The 20,479-nt window shown below is 53.7% G+C and overlaps 1 protein-coding gene across 1 annotated transcript in view; it reads right to left on the bottom strand.

The window, feature by feature from the left end:
* The window catches only part of DNAI1 (dynein axonemal intermediate chain 1), a 61,156-nt gene that overhangs the window by 11,876 nt on the left and 28,801 nt on the right, over positions 1-20,479 (bottom strand). Inside the window, exons 9-13 of the mRNA XM_065878735.1 lie at positions 19,241-19,375; positions 15,426-15,510; positions 11,218-11,335; positions 10,915-10,958; positions 1,129-1,376 (exon numbers count right to left, since the gene is read on the bottom strand). Of these exons, the coding sequence (XP_065734807.1) occupies positions 1,129-1,376; positions 10,915-10,958; positions 11,218-11,335; positions 15,426-15,510; positions 19,241-19,375 (630 nt within the window). The remainder of the gene's footprint in view (positions 1-1,128; positions 1,377-10,914; positions 10,959-11,217; positions 11,336-15,425; positions 15,511-19,240; positions 19,376-20,479) is intronic.

Genomic DNA, 20,479 nt, shown 5'->3' on the forward strand with positions numbered 1-20,479 from the left:
ATGAATGGGGAGGTGGGCTTTTCAGAGGAGAGAACTCCTGAGGCTGCAAGTTGGGCTCCTGCTTTGGTCGAGAACTGTGGGGAGGGTGTTTAGGGGCAGGGGGTGCCCCAGCTCTGGGTAAAGGATGAAGCTGAGAGGCCACCATATCCCCTGTGCCTGGACAGCCCTCCCTCTGCTCAGGCCTGTCTGGGAGTTGAGAGCCAGTGCCTGGGGTGTCCACATGACTCAGGAAGCTCAGGGCCAGACAGGCAGGGGTGCAGAGCCCGCCTGCAGACCCTGTCAGGGCAAGGGGGAGAGGAAGGTGAGAAGACAGATCCCAGCACTGCCTGAGGAGCCCAGAGGCCTTGGGCAACTTGAGGCAGAAATCTATGCTTAGACTCTCCCAGGCCTGCCCATGGGGTGAGGGTACACAGCCTCAGAAGGAGGGGGACCTTTGGAACACAGTGAGGAAGGGCCTGCAAAGCCAGAGCTAAGAGACTCTGAGAATGAAACTGTGAAATCCACTCCCAGCGCAATAAGATGGGAGACGCAGAGTCAGGGTGAAATCTGGCCCCAGTGACTAGGTAATGGTCCCATTCTATGCCTGACTGGAGAAGATGGGTGTTACACAGAAGCCTCAGGGACAGACATCACCTACCAGGCCTTACAGCCCCACCAAGAAGGCAGAGAACGGGCAGTGCCTACCCCTACCTGGGAGTTCCCCAAATCTAGCCCAGATGGCAGAAGAGAGCCCCTGTGGGGAGCTGAGGAAGATCATAGACCCTTGGAGCCCTTGACACACTCAGCAGAGGCCCATCAGGCCCTGGGGGCTTCCCACCACGGGCTCTGAGTCACTGACCACTACTTCTAAGAGATCCGAGATCCTTAGCAGACAGATGGGCCCTGCTTGATGGGAGCTCTGAGGCAGCGGACCCCAGCTCTTACCACAAACCCTCTTGCCTCCTGACGCCTCGCCTGTGCCCTTCTCTGACCCTTCTCACACCCAGCTCCTTGGTCTCTAAGCTGGTAGCTGTCATCCCCATGCCCTTGCCTGTGGCCCTCTCCTCCCCAAGGCCCCTCGTCCGGTGGCTCCCAGGCCCACACGCTACTCAGTCCCACCTACTTCTCCCACCCTGGTCCAAGGCTGACCTGCCACACGGGGTCTGTGTGCTTGCCAGACTTGGCTGAGCTGCGAAAGGAGGGCTGGGAGTAGGGCTTCTTGAGGTTGTAAATGGCCACGTTGCCGTCGTAGTGGCCCACCACCACTAGGTAGGGGTGGTCCACGTGCACGTCCAGACACAGGATGCCGCTCTCGCTGCTGAAGGTGTATTCGGGGAAGCTGGGGTTCTTCATGCTATAGAACAGCAGCATGCCCCGGCTCTGCTTCATGAAGTCATCTGGCCCAGGGAAGAGGGTGGCGGTGATTGGACAGTCCCTGCTGGGGAAGCCCCGGCCCCTCCCTCACGGGGTGGACAAGCCCTGCCCAGTTCTGCCTTTGACAGAGCGTGGGAGACCTCTCGGGGCTTCATCTTCTCTCTCCGTGAGACAGAGTCATGCGACTTGACCCACCCCCTTCTCAGGGTTCACGAGAGGATCCAACAGATAAGGTGACCGGGCATATCTGAGGGATGGACATTCTCCTTAGTCTCCCTGGGGTACAGGAAAGGGGGTGCTGCAGGCTCAAAGAGTTGTTAAGTGAAGAATGTGGGTGGGCTTGGGAAGGAGCAGTATCCTCAGAGAGGGTCCAGATGCCCAGCCCATCTCCTGCCCTTAGGTGTTGGGATAATGGCCATGTACCCCTCGTCCCCAGCCAGGGACAGGGGTTCAGTCTGGACGAACACGGAATTGCCTGTAGGAGTCCCACACTAGCCACCTGTGGGCATCTTCCCAGACCCTCTGGTCCCACAGTCCCCAGCTGCAGCCTGAGCCCTAGCTCTAAGCATGCTCCCAGATTCGCAAGGTCCCAGGCCAGCCAGTCAGGCTTCCATAGGCCACCGTGCTATCCCTCTGGCCTGGGTGCAGCCTTCGGTGATCAACAGTGGACCGCTCAGCAGACGTCCTCTTCCCGGCCCGCCCCATGGCAAGGGAACGCCTCCCACACTCCTTCATGCTCCGCGCACTTGGCGCCCATCCTGATAACACAGTCACTGAATGGAATACAGTCCCAGCCGTCCATTCCCGCTCTCCTGCCACCAGCCCAGGACCCTTCCCAAGCTCAGAAGAGCCAGAGCTGGAAAGGTGGAAGTCTAGAGCAGCCCCCTGTCTTGGGGGCCCTATGCTAAGGCAGCCTTTTAGCTCCGCCGGCCCCCCAGGGCTATCTCCTCTGCCCCTGGCCACTGCAGGCCTGGGCCCTCCTCCCAGAGTGGCCAGTCCTGAGGTGAGGAGCCCATGGGCGGGAAGGACAGGGAAGCAGCCCCAACTTGGTGAGTTTTGCTGAGTCATTCTCTCTGTCTTGTGTCTAAGGCTGCCCCTTTCTTGAGGGAGCAGGTGACTGGGACAGTCTGGGCTGGGCTCCCTGGGCTCTGGGCATGAGCCCAGCTATGACCAGGTCCCAGGTATCCTCACCCTGGGCACTCTGCAAGCACAGCGGATGCTTCCTGGGAGCCAGGGTTAGGGAGCAGGGAGCAGCCAGGAGCCAGGCTGGCCTCAGGTGGGCAGAGCTGGAAGCTGAGGGCAGCTGGCCTGCCCACCAGCGCAGCTGTCTGTGGGGGAGCCCACCTTCCCTTGCCGTGGCTAACTGTCACCAGCTCTGGGACTCCTGTCAGGAACCCCTCCCCTGATCAACTGCACGGGAGTCTTCCTGTGCAAGGAGGGGGCTGCCCCTGGAGTGCAAGGTACAAGGGTCCAGCCTGAGCCACGGGGAGGGCACGCAGTGGTTCAGGAAGGAAAATGCTTCTGCTCTGGGGAAAGTGAGGAAATCCAGGTTGGGTCACCCTGTGCCCGGCACTATCTCAAAGACTGGCCTTGAGGTGGGGGATGGGAGCTGGCAGTACCTCACCGCGTAGGGCTCCAGGCTGGGCCCCAAGGGCTGACTCTTGAATTCGGGGAGAGATCTGCAGTTGGCTGAGGGGAGTGTCTTTCCCACCCAGACCACGAAGGGCTTGAACCGGGCAGTGTGATGGTCACTTGCCGTTCCTTTAATTCATGACCCAAATCCTGAGCACCTGATCTGGGCCTCCCCCTGGGCTGAGCCTGGCAGGGACAGACACACCCCACTGGAGACGTGGGCTTGCCCTCAGCAGCCCCTAGTGTGGTGACAGGGAGCCAGACCCCGTGGCTGAATGGGCAAACCCTCGCTTGGTAATCAAAGTATTAAATGCCAGGCCAGAGGTGAGCTGTAGATGCCCTTGACATCCAATCTGGCCTTGATGCCGGGCAAGACTGACAGAGTGGGAGTGGGCGGGCCAGAGGGGGAGTGAAAGGCAGGGTGGCTGGGTGAGTGATGCTCAGGCTGAGTTCTCAGATGCTCTCCTTATGGCACCAAGGGGCAAAGGCAGGCATGACCTCACACTTGCTCTCACTGTGCCATGGTATCTGGCCCCTTGAGGGACAGCAGTGATGACTCACTTTCTCTAGACACGCTTCCAGCACCGTGTGCCCCTGCACACACACAGAGCCTTCATGACCAGTGGAACCAGGAAAGGAGGGTTGGAAACCCTAGGTCGGCTTAGTAACTCTGCAGTGAGGACATCTCTGACCCACTCACTGAACTATGGCCCCTGGATTTTATAGTTGGGTAAACTGAGGCCAGAGGGGAGAATGGTGTCCCCTAGTGCGTTAGACCCATTGCTTGGTGTTTGCCACACCCAATAGCCTGTTTATCGCTGCAGTTACTCTGCTCAGGGTAGTGGCACTAATCTGATCTTTACATGGAGGCGGAGAAAGGAGGAGAAGGGGGCACCAGACCTGTTGGGGTGTTGGGGCGACTGGCACAGCCAATCCTTCCAGAATCTTGGACTAGAGAATGAGTAAGGGCCAGGGCAGTCAGGCATGACGAGAGAAAACTTCTGGCAGAGAGAAGCGTGGATTTCACGAGGCAGGGACACAGAAGCAACCAGCCACACTAAGGCCTGAGGTCCTGCCTGCGTTCCCAGGCCACATGCATCCTGACAGTAAGCCTCCCGTTCTTAACCTGGCCCTAGGGGTCTCTGCTATTTGCAACCAAACAAGCCCTCCCGACATAAAGATCACAGCTTCTCGGGACTTCCCTGGTGGCGCAGTGGTTAAGAATCTGCCTGCCAATGCAGGGGACACAGGTTCGATCCCTGGTCCGGGAAGATCCCACATGCCGGGGAGCAACTGAGCCCGTGCGCCACAACTACTGAACTACTGAGCCCACATGCTGCAACTACTGAAGCCCATGCACCTAGAGGCTGTGCTCTGCAACAAGAGAGGCCACCGCAATGAGAAGCCCACGCACCGCAACGAAGACCCAATGCAGCCAAAAAAAAAAAAAAAAAAAAATCACAGCTTCTAATCATGGCTAGACCATGTGTTTCCTGAATTCCAGTTCAAGGCTTTGTCTGCCAAACCTCACCAGGAAAGCAGAGAAAAATTCTCATTCAGCTGGGGCTTCCTCTCCACTCTGTCTTATTCTATGATCTTCTCATGCCATCTCCAGCCCCCTATGAGACCTCACTGTTCCACTATCTAAGTGTGCCCAACGTGACATCACTGCCCTAACCTGCAACGGTGCCAGCATGATAGCATCATCTTGTCTTCTAGAAGTCCTAAAATGACATCACTACTCAGACCACCAATGGTCCCCATGTGATATCGTTGCTCAGGCTACCAGCAGTCCTAGTGACATCATCGCCCAGCCTGCCATCATTCCCAGTATGATGCCGCCAGCCAGGTCACCAGCAGTCCCAGTAAGACATTGGCATCAAGGTCACCTACAGCGCCTCAGTTCCCAGTGAGAGATAGAATCCTATCAGGCTCAAGGCTCACAGAGCCTTGGGCCCTGGGCCCTGGGGTACTTTGTCCTGAATCCCACAGACTACCTGGCTCCCCACAGCAGGACCGGAGGGCCCAGTGACACAGATGGGAGCCCCCGACTCCACACTCCATTACATAAAGAGGCAGGAGCCCTGAAGTCTGGGGCCAGTGAAAGAATTCCAGGTTATTCTAGGCCATAGGATTTCAGAGAGTATGTGTGGCTGGGTGAAAGGGAAAGAGGAATAGAGGAAGGGAAAGGGAGAGAAAGACAGAGGGAGGGCTGAGGGGAGGTGGGGAGGAGAAACCACGTGGTGTGTGACTCCAAGACAGGGGGAGAGGGCCGCTGGCCTGGCCTTAGCTCCACTTTGCACTTTTGCCCTTCTCCAGTAAGCCTTCTAGACCGTTCAGCCTCTCCTCTGTGAGTGCCCACCCTACCCCCAGGAACTCCTCTACCTGTACCGCATTATTACAGGTGGCTGTGAGCAGGTCTTTTCCTTAGCCTGCCACCAAAGGATGGAGTGAGGGAGCATGCCCTGGCATGGCCCAGCAGGCTTACTGTCTCCAGTGAGAGAGTTGCCTCCTGCTAACCCTGCTCTGCTGGATAATCTCTAAGGCCTCCCTGACTCTGACCTTCAATGATCCACGAGATTTGGGGGAGGAGAATCAACTCCCTGATAGAGCCTGATCTGGTGCTTCTCAGAAAGCCATGGTCTCAGGGGACAGGTGGCTTAATTCCACCATAGACCAAAGCTCTCACTGCCCTCAGCTCCCTCTGCCAGGGCCCTAGCAGAGTAGTGCCCAGTGAGTAGCATGGATGGATGCCTTCTTGGACTGGCAATCACCAGTGTGGGCCTCCGCCTCACAGCTCTACCCCTGCCCTACAAGGAAGAGCTCTAGATCACTCTGGAGAGTTCTGGCTGTCAGGAGAAGCCTGGGCTTCTGCTCAGGATTCGGGGATGGCAAGGCAGACAGAGGGCATGTTGGGGCATCTGGCTAAAGCCAGGTCAGTGGTCAGAGGGAAGTAGATGCCAAGCTGCAGAGACAACGATACCAAGACAGTGTCGGTCAGCAGGCCTCCTCCTCTCTTCCTGTGGCTCCCAAACGAATCCAGCCCAGAACTGACTCTAAGGCAGCAGCTGTTTAATGACTCCCTTATTAAGGCATGAAAAAGGCACTCGGAGGGGGCTGTGGTAGGCAGAATAATGCCCCCCAAATGTCCATGTCCTAATCTCCAGAGCCCATAAATATGTTACTTTGCACAGCAAGAGAGATTTTGTAGATGTGATTAAATTAAAGACCTTGAGATGGGGAGATTATCCTGGATTATCCGGGTGGACCCAGTGTAATCATAGGAGTCCTTATAAGGGAAGGAAAGAGGCAGGAGAGTCAGAGAAGGAGGTGTGACAGCAGAAGCAGATATCTGCAATGATGCAATTGCTAGCTGGAAGGAGGCCACAAGCCATGGAATATGGGCAGCCTCCAAACTGGGAAAGGCAGGGAAGTGGATGGGCCTGCTGACACCTGATTTTTGCTCAGCAAAACCCAGTTTAGATGTCTGACCTCCAGAACTGTAAGATAATAATTTTGTGTTGTTTTAAGCCATCATGTTCACGGTAATTTGTTACTTCAGCAATAGGAAACTAATACAGTAGGCTTTCGGGGAAGGTGGACCCAAACTCTACTTTTAGGAATCAGAGGGAGAGGCCACTCAGGATGGCTGTTCTCTTGCTCTCTGCGCATCCCCTGATCAACCAGTCCCTGCTTCACCTACACCTTACTCACATGACCATCTAATTCTCTTAATCATAGGACTGAATCAGTAACTACCGACGTGCTTGCCCCCTGCCCCAGCTGCTGGTTTCCCTGGCGACTGATGAGCCCACCTGATGCCAATTCCCCCTATAAATGGTAGCCTCCTTCTCCCCCAGCAGCAGGGATGGTGGCCATGTCCTGCGTGCGGTCTGCCATACACGGTGTGGGTGTTGCTCCAGGACCTTCTGCTTCTGACTTGTAAGATTCCCTATCCAATAAGTTGCGGGTGTCTCTGTCACTTTCTCTGGGCTCCTTCTTTGGTCTCACAGCTGGGCGGTTACCAGGCTTGCGGGCCTGTGGGGTGCAGCCCAACAGCCCCGCAGATGGTACCTTTTTCTGCGGTGGTTTGGAAGCAATCCCTCTAGAAGTCAGGGGGATAGAGGCAATGATCCCCAGCTCTTCTGATGACAATAATGAAACCCTCCCTCAGTTTCCCACACCCCAGCCCTGCCACCTTGGGCTCCAGGAACAGATATGCCCCTTGGGTTAGAATTTTCATCTCCAAAGGCAGGGGACTGGCCCAAGGCTGCCCCCAAGAAAGTACATCAGTGCTAGAGTGTTCCAAACCTCCAGTGTGGCCCACAGACCGTGCTGCCAGGCTGGATCCAGCCTTCCAGGTAGCTGGGCTTTTCCAAGAGCTCTCACCTGATTAGAAGTCATATTTAAACAGTGTGGGGAATAAGAGCACAGCCTTGGAGACAGAATACATCAAGCGGGACATTTAATTTGATTTAGGGAAAATGAGGCAAACATTTGAGAACCTAAATAACTAACCAGTAATTAAACTAACAATGGGAATGCCCTTGCACTACAACCCAGTGAGCACAGTGGCCTTTATGGACTGTATTTACAAAGAGACCTGACAAGATAATTAGTCCTGTAAATTTTACACAGCCTGCAGCTGAGGAGTGATGGATTTTGTGTGTGGAGGATGAACAGGGAGAAATGAGGTGGATGAATTTCCATTTTCAGTAAATGAAATTAACACTGCTTAATTAGTGAAGCTGACAAATAAATGATCAGGAAAGATTTAAATCCCTACAAGTGCATCCCTGGCCTGGGCAGGCTGACTGACCGGCCAGGAGGTGGTGGGGCAGAGTGGGAATGGGTTTAGCGCTGGGACTCAAGGCCTGACTCTGGCCCCTTTTGAGGGTGCTGTCCCTCAGAGGCTGGGCTGAGGGACAGCTGGCTTTTCTGCCTTTCTAAGATGTGTCCTGCTGGGAGGCTTCCTCCCTGTCTCGTGTGTGATAGCCAGTCAGGACCACACAGTGTCTAGGATGTGTTCCACCATCCCTGCCCAGCAGATCACGAGGAGTCCCCATTTCCCTGCTGTGAACTGCCTAATGGGCTGGAAAGCACCCCTTCAGTGCAGCAGGCTGATATAATTGCATCCCAGCTTTGCCCCGTGGGCCAGCTCTTCCTAGACCACCTCCTTTGCCTTCCAGTGTTCCTCTATCTGCTTTCACCTGCTGACAGCCTTTCTTCACTCTGCTGAGACATGGAGCCTGGCCCTAGAGGGCACCCCAGTCTCTGCCCTATATGCAGCCTGACATGTCCACCATCTGGTACCCAGCAGCCACAAGGGGAGGCGGGTGTGATCGCTTCTGTGCGGTCGCAAGTAGTTGCCTGGGCTCTTTTCCTCACCAGCTTGCTCCTGGCCTGGCTCCAGACGACCAGCCTTGGCCCCAGTCCTTCCTAGGGTGCATGCCTACCCCTGCCCAAGTCTTATTTGGCTGGGTCAGAGAATCCACATCTGGGAATTCCAGGCAAAAGGAGCCCTGGGCTGAGCTCATCAGGGTCAAACCCAACAACAAATCCAAATTCTCACTTTAGAGTCCGGCCACAGGAGGCCGAGTCTGATACTGGGAGGTTGGCTGCTGGGAATTTGCAAAGACAGTGTGATGGATGCTGGTGATCCAGCTGCCCCTCACAATGACCCCGCCCAGTAACTAGGGTGCCTTTGGCCTGCCTCAGCTTTGCCCCTCTTTCTTCCAGGGAGGCACCTGGGCACTTGAGAGCATGGGACTCCCAGGGGTGACCTCAGGAGTGAATGCAGGGGCCCCTCTGCATTCCAGCCCAGCCTGGCTCTGCTCAGCCCTCTGCACGTTGATGCTGACATGTACAAGGCTCTGGAGAATAGATGCCCGTTGGAAAACTGGTCAACAGCTCCCATACCAGTGACAGCAAATACCGCCGCCGCCGCCACTGCCGGGTCCAGCTCTCTAAGAGAAGAGGTAGGGGCCTTGTCTGATACCCCTCTGTCCCTATAGCCCCCGCTCTCTGCTCAGGGCCCCGGAGGGTCCTGCAGGAAAGCTAGGAGACAGAATGCCAGACAAGTCAGCAATGGTTGTCCTTTATGCGAGTGGTTCCTACAGCTCATGGGGCACATTTGCTGCTTTTCTTCCACGCATGTCTCATGATGGCCCTGGGACAAAGGGCCCGCAGGTGTCAGCCTCTCCAGGTCACCAGTGAAAACACCAAGGCTGAGAGCAGCTTCTGGCCCGAGGTCACACCACTGGGAAGTGACCCTCCAGCCAGAAGTTCTGCAGCTGATAGCAGTGCCATCCAGGGACGTGGATGTGGCCAACAAAGGACAAAGAGACCCTTCTTGGGTGTGTGCCTGCCCAAAGGAGGCCTCTGGGCCTGTTGGGCTTGGGGCCGTCGATTCCTGTGGGGTGGGTTACTCTTCTCCACCGCTCCTGGCTAAGGCTGCCCCCATGGACAACCTCTATATGACCCCAACCAGCTGACGCCCCTCCTGGTCCTCGGCGAGAGGAGGATAGGGCTAGAGCTGAAGCAGTTTCTCCTCCCATCTGCTGGGGAGCACCCCACATCCCTACCTCAGTCCTGGGCAGAGAGCCTGGGCTGATCAGCCTCAGAGAGGGGTCCACACCCACTCCTGGGAGGGCCTGCTCATCCCCCTGCCCTGTTCCCGGCCCAGTAGCTGCAGCAGAGGGGGAGGAATGTGCTAGTTCCCTGCCAGAGGGGGTGGGCGCTTCCCTCTTGGCAGTAGCCCGTCCTCAGGAGTGGGGACACAAAGCGGGCATTTAGGGCATCCTCAAAGGCGGCCCAGACCATGAGACTAGGCGCAGCTCCAAGGGCTTCTCCCTGAGAGGAATGACAAACACCCACTCCTCCTGGCCCTCCCCTCCCTCCCCGACACTGGTCAAAGAATGGGCTGGGCGGACAGGCGGTCTGAGGGGCAGAGACCAGGAGCTTGTACGCCTGCCAGCCAGCAGCGGCTTAGAGAATGGGAAGGTCTTTCTGTCCGCAGAAGCTAATCCTCCTAGCCAGAGAACATGTTGTTCGCCTAGGGAGCTGCGGCTAGCGCGAAGTATGGGGCCCTCTCCCGTTAGGAAGAGGGAACGCCCAGGCCAGTGCAGAGGCAGGGGCTTCTGCAGGGACCAAGGAACACGAAGGGAAAGCAAAGTGCCACACGGTTTCCACAGTGTTGCCTCCTGCTGTGGGGTGATGGAAACTGGCGGGGACGGGAGCATCCCGGAAGGCGGTGGTCTCCCAGGGTTCGGGGCCAGTGATGAACATCAAGCGCTTGCCCCCCTTCCCCACGCCGCCTGCTCCAGGGCCTGCTCAGGAAACTCTCCTCCTTCAGGCCTCACCACCAAACCCCTCCCCAGGTCTGGTCCAGTCTACCTTCTCATCCTTCTCAAATCCACTTCTCCATCTCCACTCCACGCTGGTAGTTCAGATCCTGCCATCTCTCCTTGGGATGCCTCCCCAGTCTCCTAGCTGGTCTCCAGCCTCCAGTCTCACGCCTGCAAATCCCCCCTGCAGTGGTTGTGTCCCAGCCCTTGTCAAATTCCTTCAGTGTTTTCCCCTCCGGAGAAGGTCCAAGTTTCCTGGAATGGCTTACCAAGCCCTTTGGGGGCTAACCCTGGCCCCCTCTACAGCTTCATTTCCTCCCCATATGGCTCATGCCTCCAGACCTTTGCATATGCTGCTCCCTTTACCATAATAACTCCTTCGAGGCTCATTTTGGCATATTCCTTCATCCAGCACTAACTACCAGCATGACAGTGGGTCTTCTCCATTAGACTGTGAGCACCCCGAGGGCGCTAGGCTTAGTCATCTTTGAATCTTTCACACCTGGCAAAGAGCTCTGCACTGAGTAGGTACTTCGTGTTTGCTGGTTGAGTGAGAAAATGAACAAGTAGCCGGATTACTTACAGGAGCCATGTCCCACCGCAAACAGATCATTGTACTTTGGATTCCTGCAAGAGAAATAAGAGCCCCTTGGCCCAGGAAATGGACATGGCTCTCCCCTGTACAGTGGTGGCTTAACTACACTGTAGACATCTACTGTTGAGCTTAGAGACCTGGGACGATCCCATAAGAATCCCAGTCTCACGTTTTTCCGTAATGCTACGCGTCACCTTCAAAGTGATTAAGCGCGGTAGAAGCGCCCTGCTCAGGGCTTGGCACGCAGCAGGCGCTCAGGGAGTCCAGGTTTTCTGCAATGTCTATACTCACCAGCAGAGGGCGGTGACGGCCAGGCGCTTGGCTTTGTCGTTTTGGAACTTCCAGAGAGGCAGCAGCGTACCCTCCTGGTCCCGGTATTCGTCAGCTGCATCCTCGTAGTACTTAAAATCTTAAACACACACAGGCTGAGTCAGCCCTGGGACTGCCACTTTCTGTCTGGACCTCCTTGGCCAAAACAATTAACCTCTTTGTATTTCAGAGTGGGAATAGTAATAGTACCTATCTCAAAGGACTGTTGTGGGGATTAACTGCTAATATATGTAAAGTACTTAGAAAAATACCTGGCACAGAGTAAGCTCTCTACAATGTTGTTGTTACTGTCATTGTTGTTTTTGGAGGTAAATTACACTAAAGTGGCTATGTCCTTGAGGATAATAATTCCAGGTCTGTCCATCTTCATATCCACGGCCAAGCCCCGCTGGAGTGAAGCTGCCTGGCTCCCTCATGGGTCCTTTGAGCTCAAGTTCATCTGCTGTCCTAAACTGTCTCTACCTCCCGTTTCCTCTAGCTTAGGAAGAAGCTCCCTCCATCCTTGTACTTGTCTAAACCAGAAATCTTGGTAAACCTTGACTGATCTTTTCCCATCATTTCTCATGTTTTCCTTCTGATTATCTTTTTAGTCCATTCACTTCTCTCCAGACCCATAGCCACTTCCTAGGTTCAGGCCCCAAAAGCCATCACCCAGACTCTTATGCCACCCTCCTAGCTGGTCTCTCTACCTCCGGACACTCCTCCAGTCCACATTCTGCAGAATAAACCACCTCCCCTACTGCCCTGAAAACCCCTCGATGGCTCCCCTTGCACAGGGGCTCCCTGGTCAAACCGAGGCTCCTGGCCACTACTTCCATGTCATTTCCAGCCAACTGTTCACCTACCCTCTGTATCAAACAGTGTCTAAAATGTCCTGCTCCTCCTGAAAACTCCCACTCACTCTAGATCCAGATCAAACTCCCCCTGCTCTGTGAGGCCTTCACTTTCTTGCTGAGCAGAGTTCACCTCCTCCTCCGTCCCAGCCCTGCCTCTCGTCTGCTGAAACGTGTGTCATTCAGCGTCGTTGCCTCTCTTTATCCTTTTGCCTGTCTCCCCACTCCGGCAGATGGCTCCTGGGGAGCAGGAAGTGCATTATTTTCATCTCTGGACCCGCAGTCCCTAGCACAGGGGCCAGCCACAGAGCAGACACCTGATGACTGTTCAAAAAAGGGAACAAAATAGATCAACAGAAGGGAAATGGTTCTCGGTCTTCTTTCCAACCCATTAGAAAATGATCCTCTTATCCAACGTGGTCAAGGACATGCCCAGGCACGGCCCCAGCCTCTCTCACAACACCCCACACTTCGAGGTTTGGGGACTACGTTCAGCCCTCAAAAATGGCTCAGACAGGGCTTCCCTGGTGGCGCAGTGGTTGAGAGTCCGCCTGCCGATGCAGGGGACAAGGGTTCGTGCCCCGGTCCGGGAAGATCCCACATGCTGCGGAGCGGCTGGGCCCGTGAGCCATGGCCACTGAGCCTGCGCGTCCAGAGCCTGTGCTCCACAGTGGGAGAGGCCACAACAGTGAGAGGCCCACGTACCGCAAAAAAAAAAAAAAAAAGGCTCAGACAAAAAAAAAGATTAGAGTGGTCAGAGGCATGAGCCTTGATCCCATCAGAGATCCCTGAGCTCAGACTATCTTTGAAAAGACTTCGTTTCAGAGAGGAGATTAAATGGTAACACTTCTCTGTTTTCACTTCTTCCCAAAGGGAAAAGTGTATATGCAGTTTTAAAAAATCAAGGTTCAATGCATTTTTCTGTGACCGTGTTCTTATAGATGAAAAAGGTTCACCAAGGCCCGTTCCTCCATGGATATTAATCATGTTTGCAGCTCTTTGGTGGGCGGATTGCGGAGTCTGGGTTTCAGGAAGCCAAGCTGTGTGAGTAACAAATTCATTCACAGCTGCCGTGTACTTTGACAGCTTTGAAAAGCCCTCAAGGTCGTTTTCCAGCCTGAATGATAACAAGGGGGCTTGTTTAGGCTGCTGGTCTTGGCAGCCCTGGTTTCTCTGTCCCATGGGTGAGCAATGAGCATCAAGTCACCAAGAAGAACCCTGGGCTGTCAGCAGAGGAGACCAGCCAGCAGTGGGGAGCTGCCAGCTCTGGGGAGGCAGCTGCTCCAAATAAATGCACAACCTCTTAGGGAAATACAAGCCACTTGGGAATGTGCTGTTCATGCCATGGGAAGGATTCCGTTTCCCTGGCTCTGTCAAAGACACCAGAATTTCCCAGGCCCCCAGGATTTAAGCGTTTCTGAATCAATCTCTTTCTTCACCTCGTCACTAATTAATCACTCCCATAGACCTATTGAGTGTTTATTTGAAATGTCTCTTCCAGCTCAGTGGCTCTGTGGCCTCGTGCTAAAGTGCTTAGGCTATGGATCCAGGGGGCCTGTGTTCGAGTCCTGATCGTGCCGCTCACACCTCACACTAGCTGTGTTTTCGAACGAGTGGTGACATTTCAGCCTGAATGTCTCATCTATAAAATGGAGGTAATAGTGGTTTCCACCTGACAGTGTGGCTGCCAGGATGAAATAATACATGTAAATTGCACCCTGCAACGCCTGGTACATAGGCCATTCCCAGGGAAGGCTGGTGCTTGCTGTTCACTGTTGTAACTGCACCTTTTTCTCCAACCCTGATGATGCATTCTGGGTAAGGTGCAGTGAGGCCCACTCTACCCACACCGGAACCTCACCCTCGCCCCTGCCGCTGTATTCTGCCCAGTGGTACCCTCCTCCAGCCCTGCTCTCCTCGGGCTGTGTCCCTGCCTGGACAGTATCTTTGAACTCTCTGCAGAGAAAGCTCAGATTCCCTGCGTGACATTCGAGGCCCTTGCTTAAGTGGCCCCGACCACTTCACCAGCCTGAACTCTCACCACTTTCCAACAGAGCCCCTATCGGGGTCACTGAGCATGCTGACCCTTGTTCCCAGAGTCCTTTCCAATTCATTTTCACCACTGAGTCACTGCTCGTGCTGTCTCCTGCCCAGCGCACCTGCCCTCTGCTAATCTCCCACTCAAACTCTGCTTATCCCTTGGCATCCAGCTCAGCCCTCCCTGAAGCCTTCCTTGACTGCTGCCACTCCTCACTTCCCCTCCTCCATTCTTGACGAGCCCCAGAGCAGTTTCTGTCTGCATTCTATCACTTATATGGTCCCTAAGCTGGACAGAGTAGAAAACAGAGCACAGAATTAGGTGGCTTAAGACCTGGGTTTGGGTCCTCTCTGCCTTTCACTAGTCAGGTGGCCTTGGCCTTAGCTTTGTCGTGTGTGAAGAAGGGATAAAAATCTCTGCTCTGGGGTTTCCCTGGTGGCGCAGTGGTTAAGAATCCGCCTGCCAATGCAGGGGACACGGGTTCAAACCCTGGCCCGGGAAGATCCCACATGCTGCGGAGCAACTAAGCCGGTGCACCACTAGTGAGCCTGAGCTCTAGAGCCCGCAAGCCACAACTACTGAGCCCACGTGCCACAACTACTGAAGCCCGTGCGCCTAGAGCCCATGCTCTGCAACAAGATAAGCCACGACAATGAGAAGTCTGCGCACCACAACGAACAGTAGCCCCCGCTCACTGCAACTAGAGAAAGCCTGCGCACAGCAACGACGACCCAACAGAGCCAAAAATAAATAAATAAATAAATTTATAAAAAAAAAAAAAAAAAAAAACCTCTGCTCTGCCGCCTCCCAGGATTGTTAGAAAGATGCTATTAAATCACTAATGTGCAGAGGTTTGCTGCACCATTGTCAGATCTCATCACCACACCCATTTTTTTCTTACGCTATCGTTCCTGTTTGACCTGTGTCAAGCCTTATCTCCCTAGTGACATCCAGAGAAGGGATTATTTTTTCTCCCGTTGCACCTGTAGGACCTTGCATGGGACACTCAAATACTCATTTTGTATGAGGGATTTTTTTTTTTTTTTTGCGGTACGCGGGCCTCTCACTGTGGTGGCCTCTCCGGTTGCGGAGCACAGGCTCCGGACGCGCAGGCTCAGTGGCCACGGCTCACGGGCCCAGCCGCTCCGCGGCATGTGGGATCTTCTCGGACCGGGGCACGAACCCGTGTCCCCTGCATCCGCAGGCGGATTCTCAACCACTGCGCCACCAGGGAAGCCCCTGTATGAGGGATTTTTAATACAGGTAATAATAGTAGTTGCCAGCACTTTAAGTCTAACCTTGAGCAACATCATCATATGTGTTCTGGTTGACCATCCGCTCCACGATTTTAGCAGCTTGGGTCACTTTGGTGATGTCATCACTCTGTGGAGATACAGGAACCACAGGTCCTAAGCCAGCATCTGGAAGGTCGTGCCCTGAGCCACAGCCCTGACTTACAATTGGTTCAGCGATGCCTCTTTGACACCACCCACCCCAGATAGCTCTGTAAAGGTATCTCTTTGTGCCTCAAGGCCCAGTTCTCCCCAACATCCTCTTCTGGGAATGCCCAGCTCACAAGTGGCACAAGGAGTCTGCACTGCCATACTTGGCCCCTGGGCAGAGCCTGCCTCCTGCTCTTTCATCCTGAGCTTATCCTGGGGAAGGTGTATCTCTGAGCACAAGACAGGGCACTGAAGAGAGCCCAGGAGGGGTATTGGAGGGGACAGCAGACAGGGTAGGTAGGAGACTTCTTTGGTGGGGACAGAAGTTTCACCAGCCTGAGCAACAAGGGCTCCTGTTAAAGTTCTCAGAGATCTTCTGGTCCAACTTATTTAGTCAAGAGTTGAGGAGGACACCGAGGCCCAGGGAGAGGAAAGAGGCCCGCTTCTACACAGGGAGTACAAGGCAGAACTGACTCCTAACCCAGGGCCCTGTCCACGGCCCAGGCCAAGGAGAAAGCGTGAAGTTTCATGTCAGGGGAAAATGACTCATTCTGAACAAAAAAACAAGATCATCATTATGTGAAATTCCATAACGTAAACCATTTAACGGGTTAAAAGAGGAGCAAAGAGTTTGGGGCTGGCAAGAAGGGCCTAAAGAGTTTAGGGCAGGTGGCAGGAATGAACCAGTGGAGTGGACAGCCCTCCAGAGGGGCTCCAGAGGGCCAGGCCCATGGCTCTCAAAGATGAGATTTCCCAGGACTGACAGTGTCAGGCAGTGGTTAAGAGAACGGGTTCTGGGACCACACGGACCAGCATCCCCATCCCATCCCATCCCACAGATTAGGAGCCGAGTGGCAACTTTAGGTAAATTACATCTCTGTGTTTTAGAGTACTCTGATACAGTGGGGATGGATAATGCCACCTGCGTCATGGGGTCGTTGTAGGATTAAATGTAATGAGCACCATGGTGTTAGTAGCCCAGTGCCCGGTAGTGATGGTGATGGTGGTGTCAGAGGAAACATGAGGCCCTGTGTGGTGGGGGATTACTTACAAAGTCACACATGGGGGACTGCCTCTGAGACTCTCTCATCAGTTTGCAAACCGACTCCAAGCTTATTTCAGAAAACTGACCAAAGACATTCACTGGAGTCTTATAATCACAACTCTCAGAGTTCACCTGGTCCCAGCCACTACCCCCTATTCCCTGACCCAAAGCAGGAATCCTTCCCCCTCAGCAGCTTCCTGGCAAACACCTCTCCCCAAGTCAGGCAGTATCTTGTATGGTAAGACAGCCTGTTAGCTGAAACCTACTTCCCTGGGTCTTATACCCGTGGTCCTAACTCTGTCCTCCAGCCATAGAGACTTGTGTGCCAGATGCTAGGTCCTCTGATGTAGGAGGACAGCACCTCATTCCTCGAGTCAGCACTCCTTCAGGCGAACCCTCCCAGTTCCATCAGCCATGCATGGCATATTAACAGCCACCACCTGTCAACCAGTATCAAGCAAGTACTATTTTAGGTGCTGTGCATATATTATCTTGGGTTCTCATGACAGTCTTGCAAATCAGGTATCATTAGGCTGTCTACAGATGAGGGAACAGGTTTTAGAAAAATCCAGCTCCACAGCAAAGCCAGGATGTACACTCAAATCTGTGGACTCTAGGGCCTGCGTTCTCAGCCCCACAAAGAGAGCCAGTTCCTACCCAGCCTGACCACCCTTTCCTGGTCCTGGGAGACTCAGGGATCCACATGCGCTCTGAGGAGAGAGTATGGTTCCAGAAACTATGCTACTTGAGCAGACACAGCTCTTTGTTGGTTCTGACTGAACTTGTGGCCTCTGAGCCCTTTCCCCCTTTGCTGTCTTAATCTCTCAGATAAGACAAACTTACATTCATTTCTGTACATTTACCCGAATCATTAGTGAGACAGAAACCTGAGATCTACCACTGCAGACCTTCTGACAGAGTATCATGAAGTTATTCTGCTTTCTCTCCTCTCACACACTTGAATTTTATACCAACCTAATCAGATCTGGGTCTCTGAGAAAGGGGTATCACTCTGTTCCTGTGCTGGGCCTCAGCAAAGGGGAAGGTAACTGCCACCCCCAATCTGCTCTACAGATAGCCTTGCCCAGTACTTGGGATTCCCAGTTAGAGATCAGTTCCCTTGGGGGGAGGTTGAATAGAATACTATTCAACATAGACATAGACAGTATAACATAGACAGTATTAACTGTCTATGTTATACTCCCAGTGTCCTGTTCCACTGTATTTCTTGGTTCAGAGGGCTGGAATCTGCCTGCATCACAGCCTTTCATGTTAGCCAAGCTGGAAGAACCCAGTGTGGTCCTGCCTCCCTAGACACCAACTCTGGTAGGGCTGAGACCCAAGGACAGTTTTCAGTCTCAGTCACAGGGATCTTTCTTCTGGTCTGTGGGTCCTGGTGACTGCAGTTAAGGTTTTCTTTGACCAACGTCCCAGAGACCATAGCCAAACCCCTGATGGACCTTCAAGCGAAACTGGACCCAGTCCAACAGCCCCTCTGAAGCCCCTAACCTCTAGGGAACGGTGCAGGGAAAGTTAAGGGTCTGAACAGGGCAACCTGCAGGGCAGGGACTTATCTTTCACCTCAGGGTTCCTGTACTCAGCATGGTCATGATCACCAAGTGATTGCTCTGTGATTAAATGAAACTGAATTGGGCAGTTCCTATTAAGCCAGGGCTGGGAACCCTCAAACCTCCCCTAAAATGTGACTTTTCACGGGCATGGAATTGAGTGGAAGTGGGCAGACTTCAGACAAAGGAAGAGTACGATCTGGCTTCTGTTCTGGAGTGGAGCAGAACCATTTCCCTGAGAGCTGTCTGGGAGCTCTCCGAGGTGCTGAACGTGACCCTGGCTTCCTGTGGACATTGTCCTTCCCTCCCCATTGCACGTCAAACTCATCCTGATCTCCGTAATGGGACTCTGGCTCCTGACCCAGCTCTCTCTCTATTGAAGGGACAAATGTGGCCCCTCATCATCTCCCTGTGGTGACCCTCCCTGCAGTGACCTATCACTGTTAACTTCCATGATGATCTCCAAACCTATGCTGGCTACACCCACAGTGAGCTCCCAACCATGACCTCTATTATGACTCTTGCATAGCTCTTCATGGCAAATGCAACGCAGTGTTGCAATACCCATTGGCTTGGACTCTATGATCAGCTGTGATCAGCTCTGACTTGGCTCCTGGACGTGAAGAATTGAGTGCAAGTAAACCCAAAGACTGAAGGTCCAAGAGAAAATCACCCTCCCAAACCCCATGAACTTTTGGCCAGGGAGGTGGTACCTTATCTTCACATGCCACTCTGCCCTGGGAAGACTCCCAAGCTCTTCCAGGGTGCACACCAGGCTTTTAATAACATTCATGTCTTCTGTTGCCCCCTAGCCCAACAATCCTGAATTCCTGCTAGCCTCCAGACCTATATAAAATTGGGGTGATCTGTGGAAAGCCAGAGGCAGTTATAGCTCTCCTCACACCTTCCCACAAGGAAAGAACTGTTCATAAGTATCATTAGCATCATGCCTTAAGTGTCTGTGAAGTCCTCACAGACAGCCAGGCTTCTGTCTACCCAGGAGCCAAGGTACCACTCAGTTATTCTCTGTGACTGAGCCATGGGAGCCCTCACCAAACCTGGGACTCCCTAGATGTCATCTTCCTCATCGCCATCTTCCCCATTTTTTTAGCCACTGGGGTCTTTGTCTTCTCCTTCTCTTTAGTCTTTTCCTGCTTCTCAAGCTCTTCTATGTAGGCATCATAGATCTCCCACTAGGCAAGGGAGAGATGAGAAGGATCATCTTAGGGCAAAACCTCCACCCAGCCAGCTCCTCTTCAGCCTTTAGGGCTTGAGGAGTCGATCTTCAACCCGTCACAGGTCTTCATAGTATCCTCTACTTGGCCCACCTTAATTATGTATTCAGTGTCTGTCTTCCCTGCTGTCAGCTCTAGGACAGGAATGAAGGGGCTCTCAGAGCACCCCGGGGCTGGGCTTTCCACCGTGCAACCCAGGGGCTCAGTTGTCAGCTGGAGATGCAGTATCGTTCCAGCCTACCACCTCCACTAGGGCAGAACAAGTGGGCAAAGATCAGCTAGCTCACAGTATTCTTAGTGATTTATGAGACTCTGAACTAGGAAATTTTAAAAATGACTCCCCCTGTAGGGATGGGATAAACATATTGGCTCAGGCTGGCTGTCTACAGCCCTGAGCAAAACTTATCAGCATAAAAGATAACCAAAAGTAAGGGAACCCCTGCTAACTGTCTCTGACAGTAAGAGAAGCCCAAGGATAGTAGCAGAGGAAGCAGCATGGATCTGGGGCTGGGCAAATGCCCCAGGCCGCACTGTGTGCTCCCCAGATCTGAGCAGCCACTGCTCCCTGGAGGCCAGATAGGCACACCTTACATTTAATAATTCACCCATGGGCCAGTTCTCCACACTGCACTGTACTTCAGGGTTTATTCAGAGCCCTCCAACAACCCTGTGAGGCTGCTTGTCATCCTCATTTGGCAGAGAAAGAGACTAAGGCATTAAGGGTGACATGATTTCCCTAGGATCTTGCAGTGTGAGCAGCAGAGTTGGGCGCTGAACTCAGGTCACCTGGCACCATATCCTGCCCAAATCAGCATGGCTATCCAGTGGGACTTGAGGCAGAAGGAGCATCTGCAGGAACACTGAAGGCTGCTGGATGGGCAGGGTCAGAGTGCTAGCACTTCAGAGTCAGCCATTAGGTGCCACAGGCTGTAGAGAATCTGGGGGAATGAATGTTTTTCCCAGTTTGCAGGAACTTCCAGAGCCATACCTGTTTCCCCCTTGGACAGTCTTTCCCTGGGCTGATATAGAGCTCTCTGGGTGGAGACCTACTGTCTCATGTGC

Source organism: Phocoena phocoena, chromosome 6 (genome assembly GCF_963924675.1).
Source record: "Phocoena phocoena chromosome 6, mPhoPho1.1, whole genome shotgun sequence".
In the NCBI taxonomy this organism is placed as follows: domain Eukaryota; kingdom Metazoa; phylum Chordata; class Mammalia; order Artiodactyla; family Phocoenidae; genus Phocoena; species Phocoena phocoena.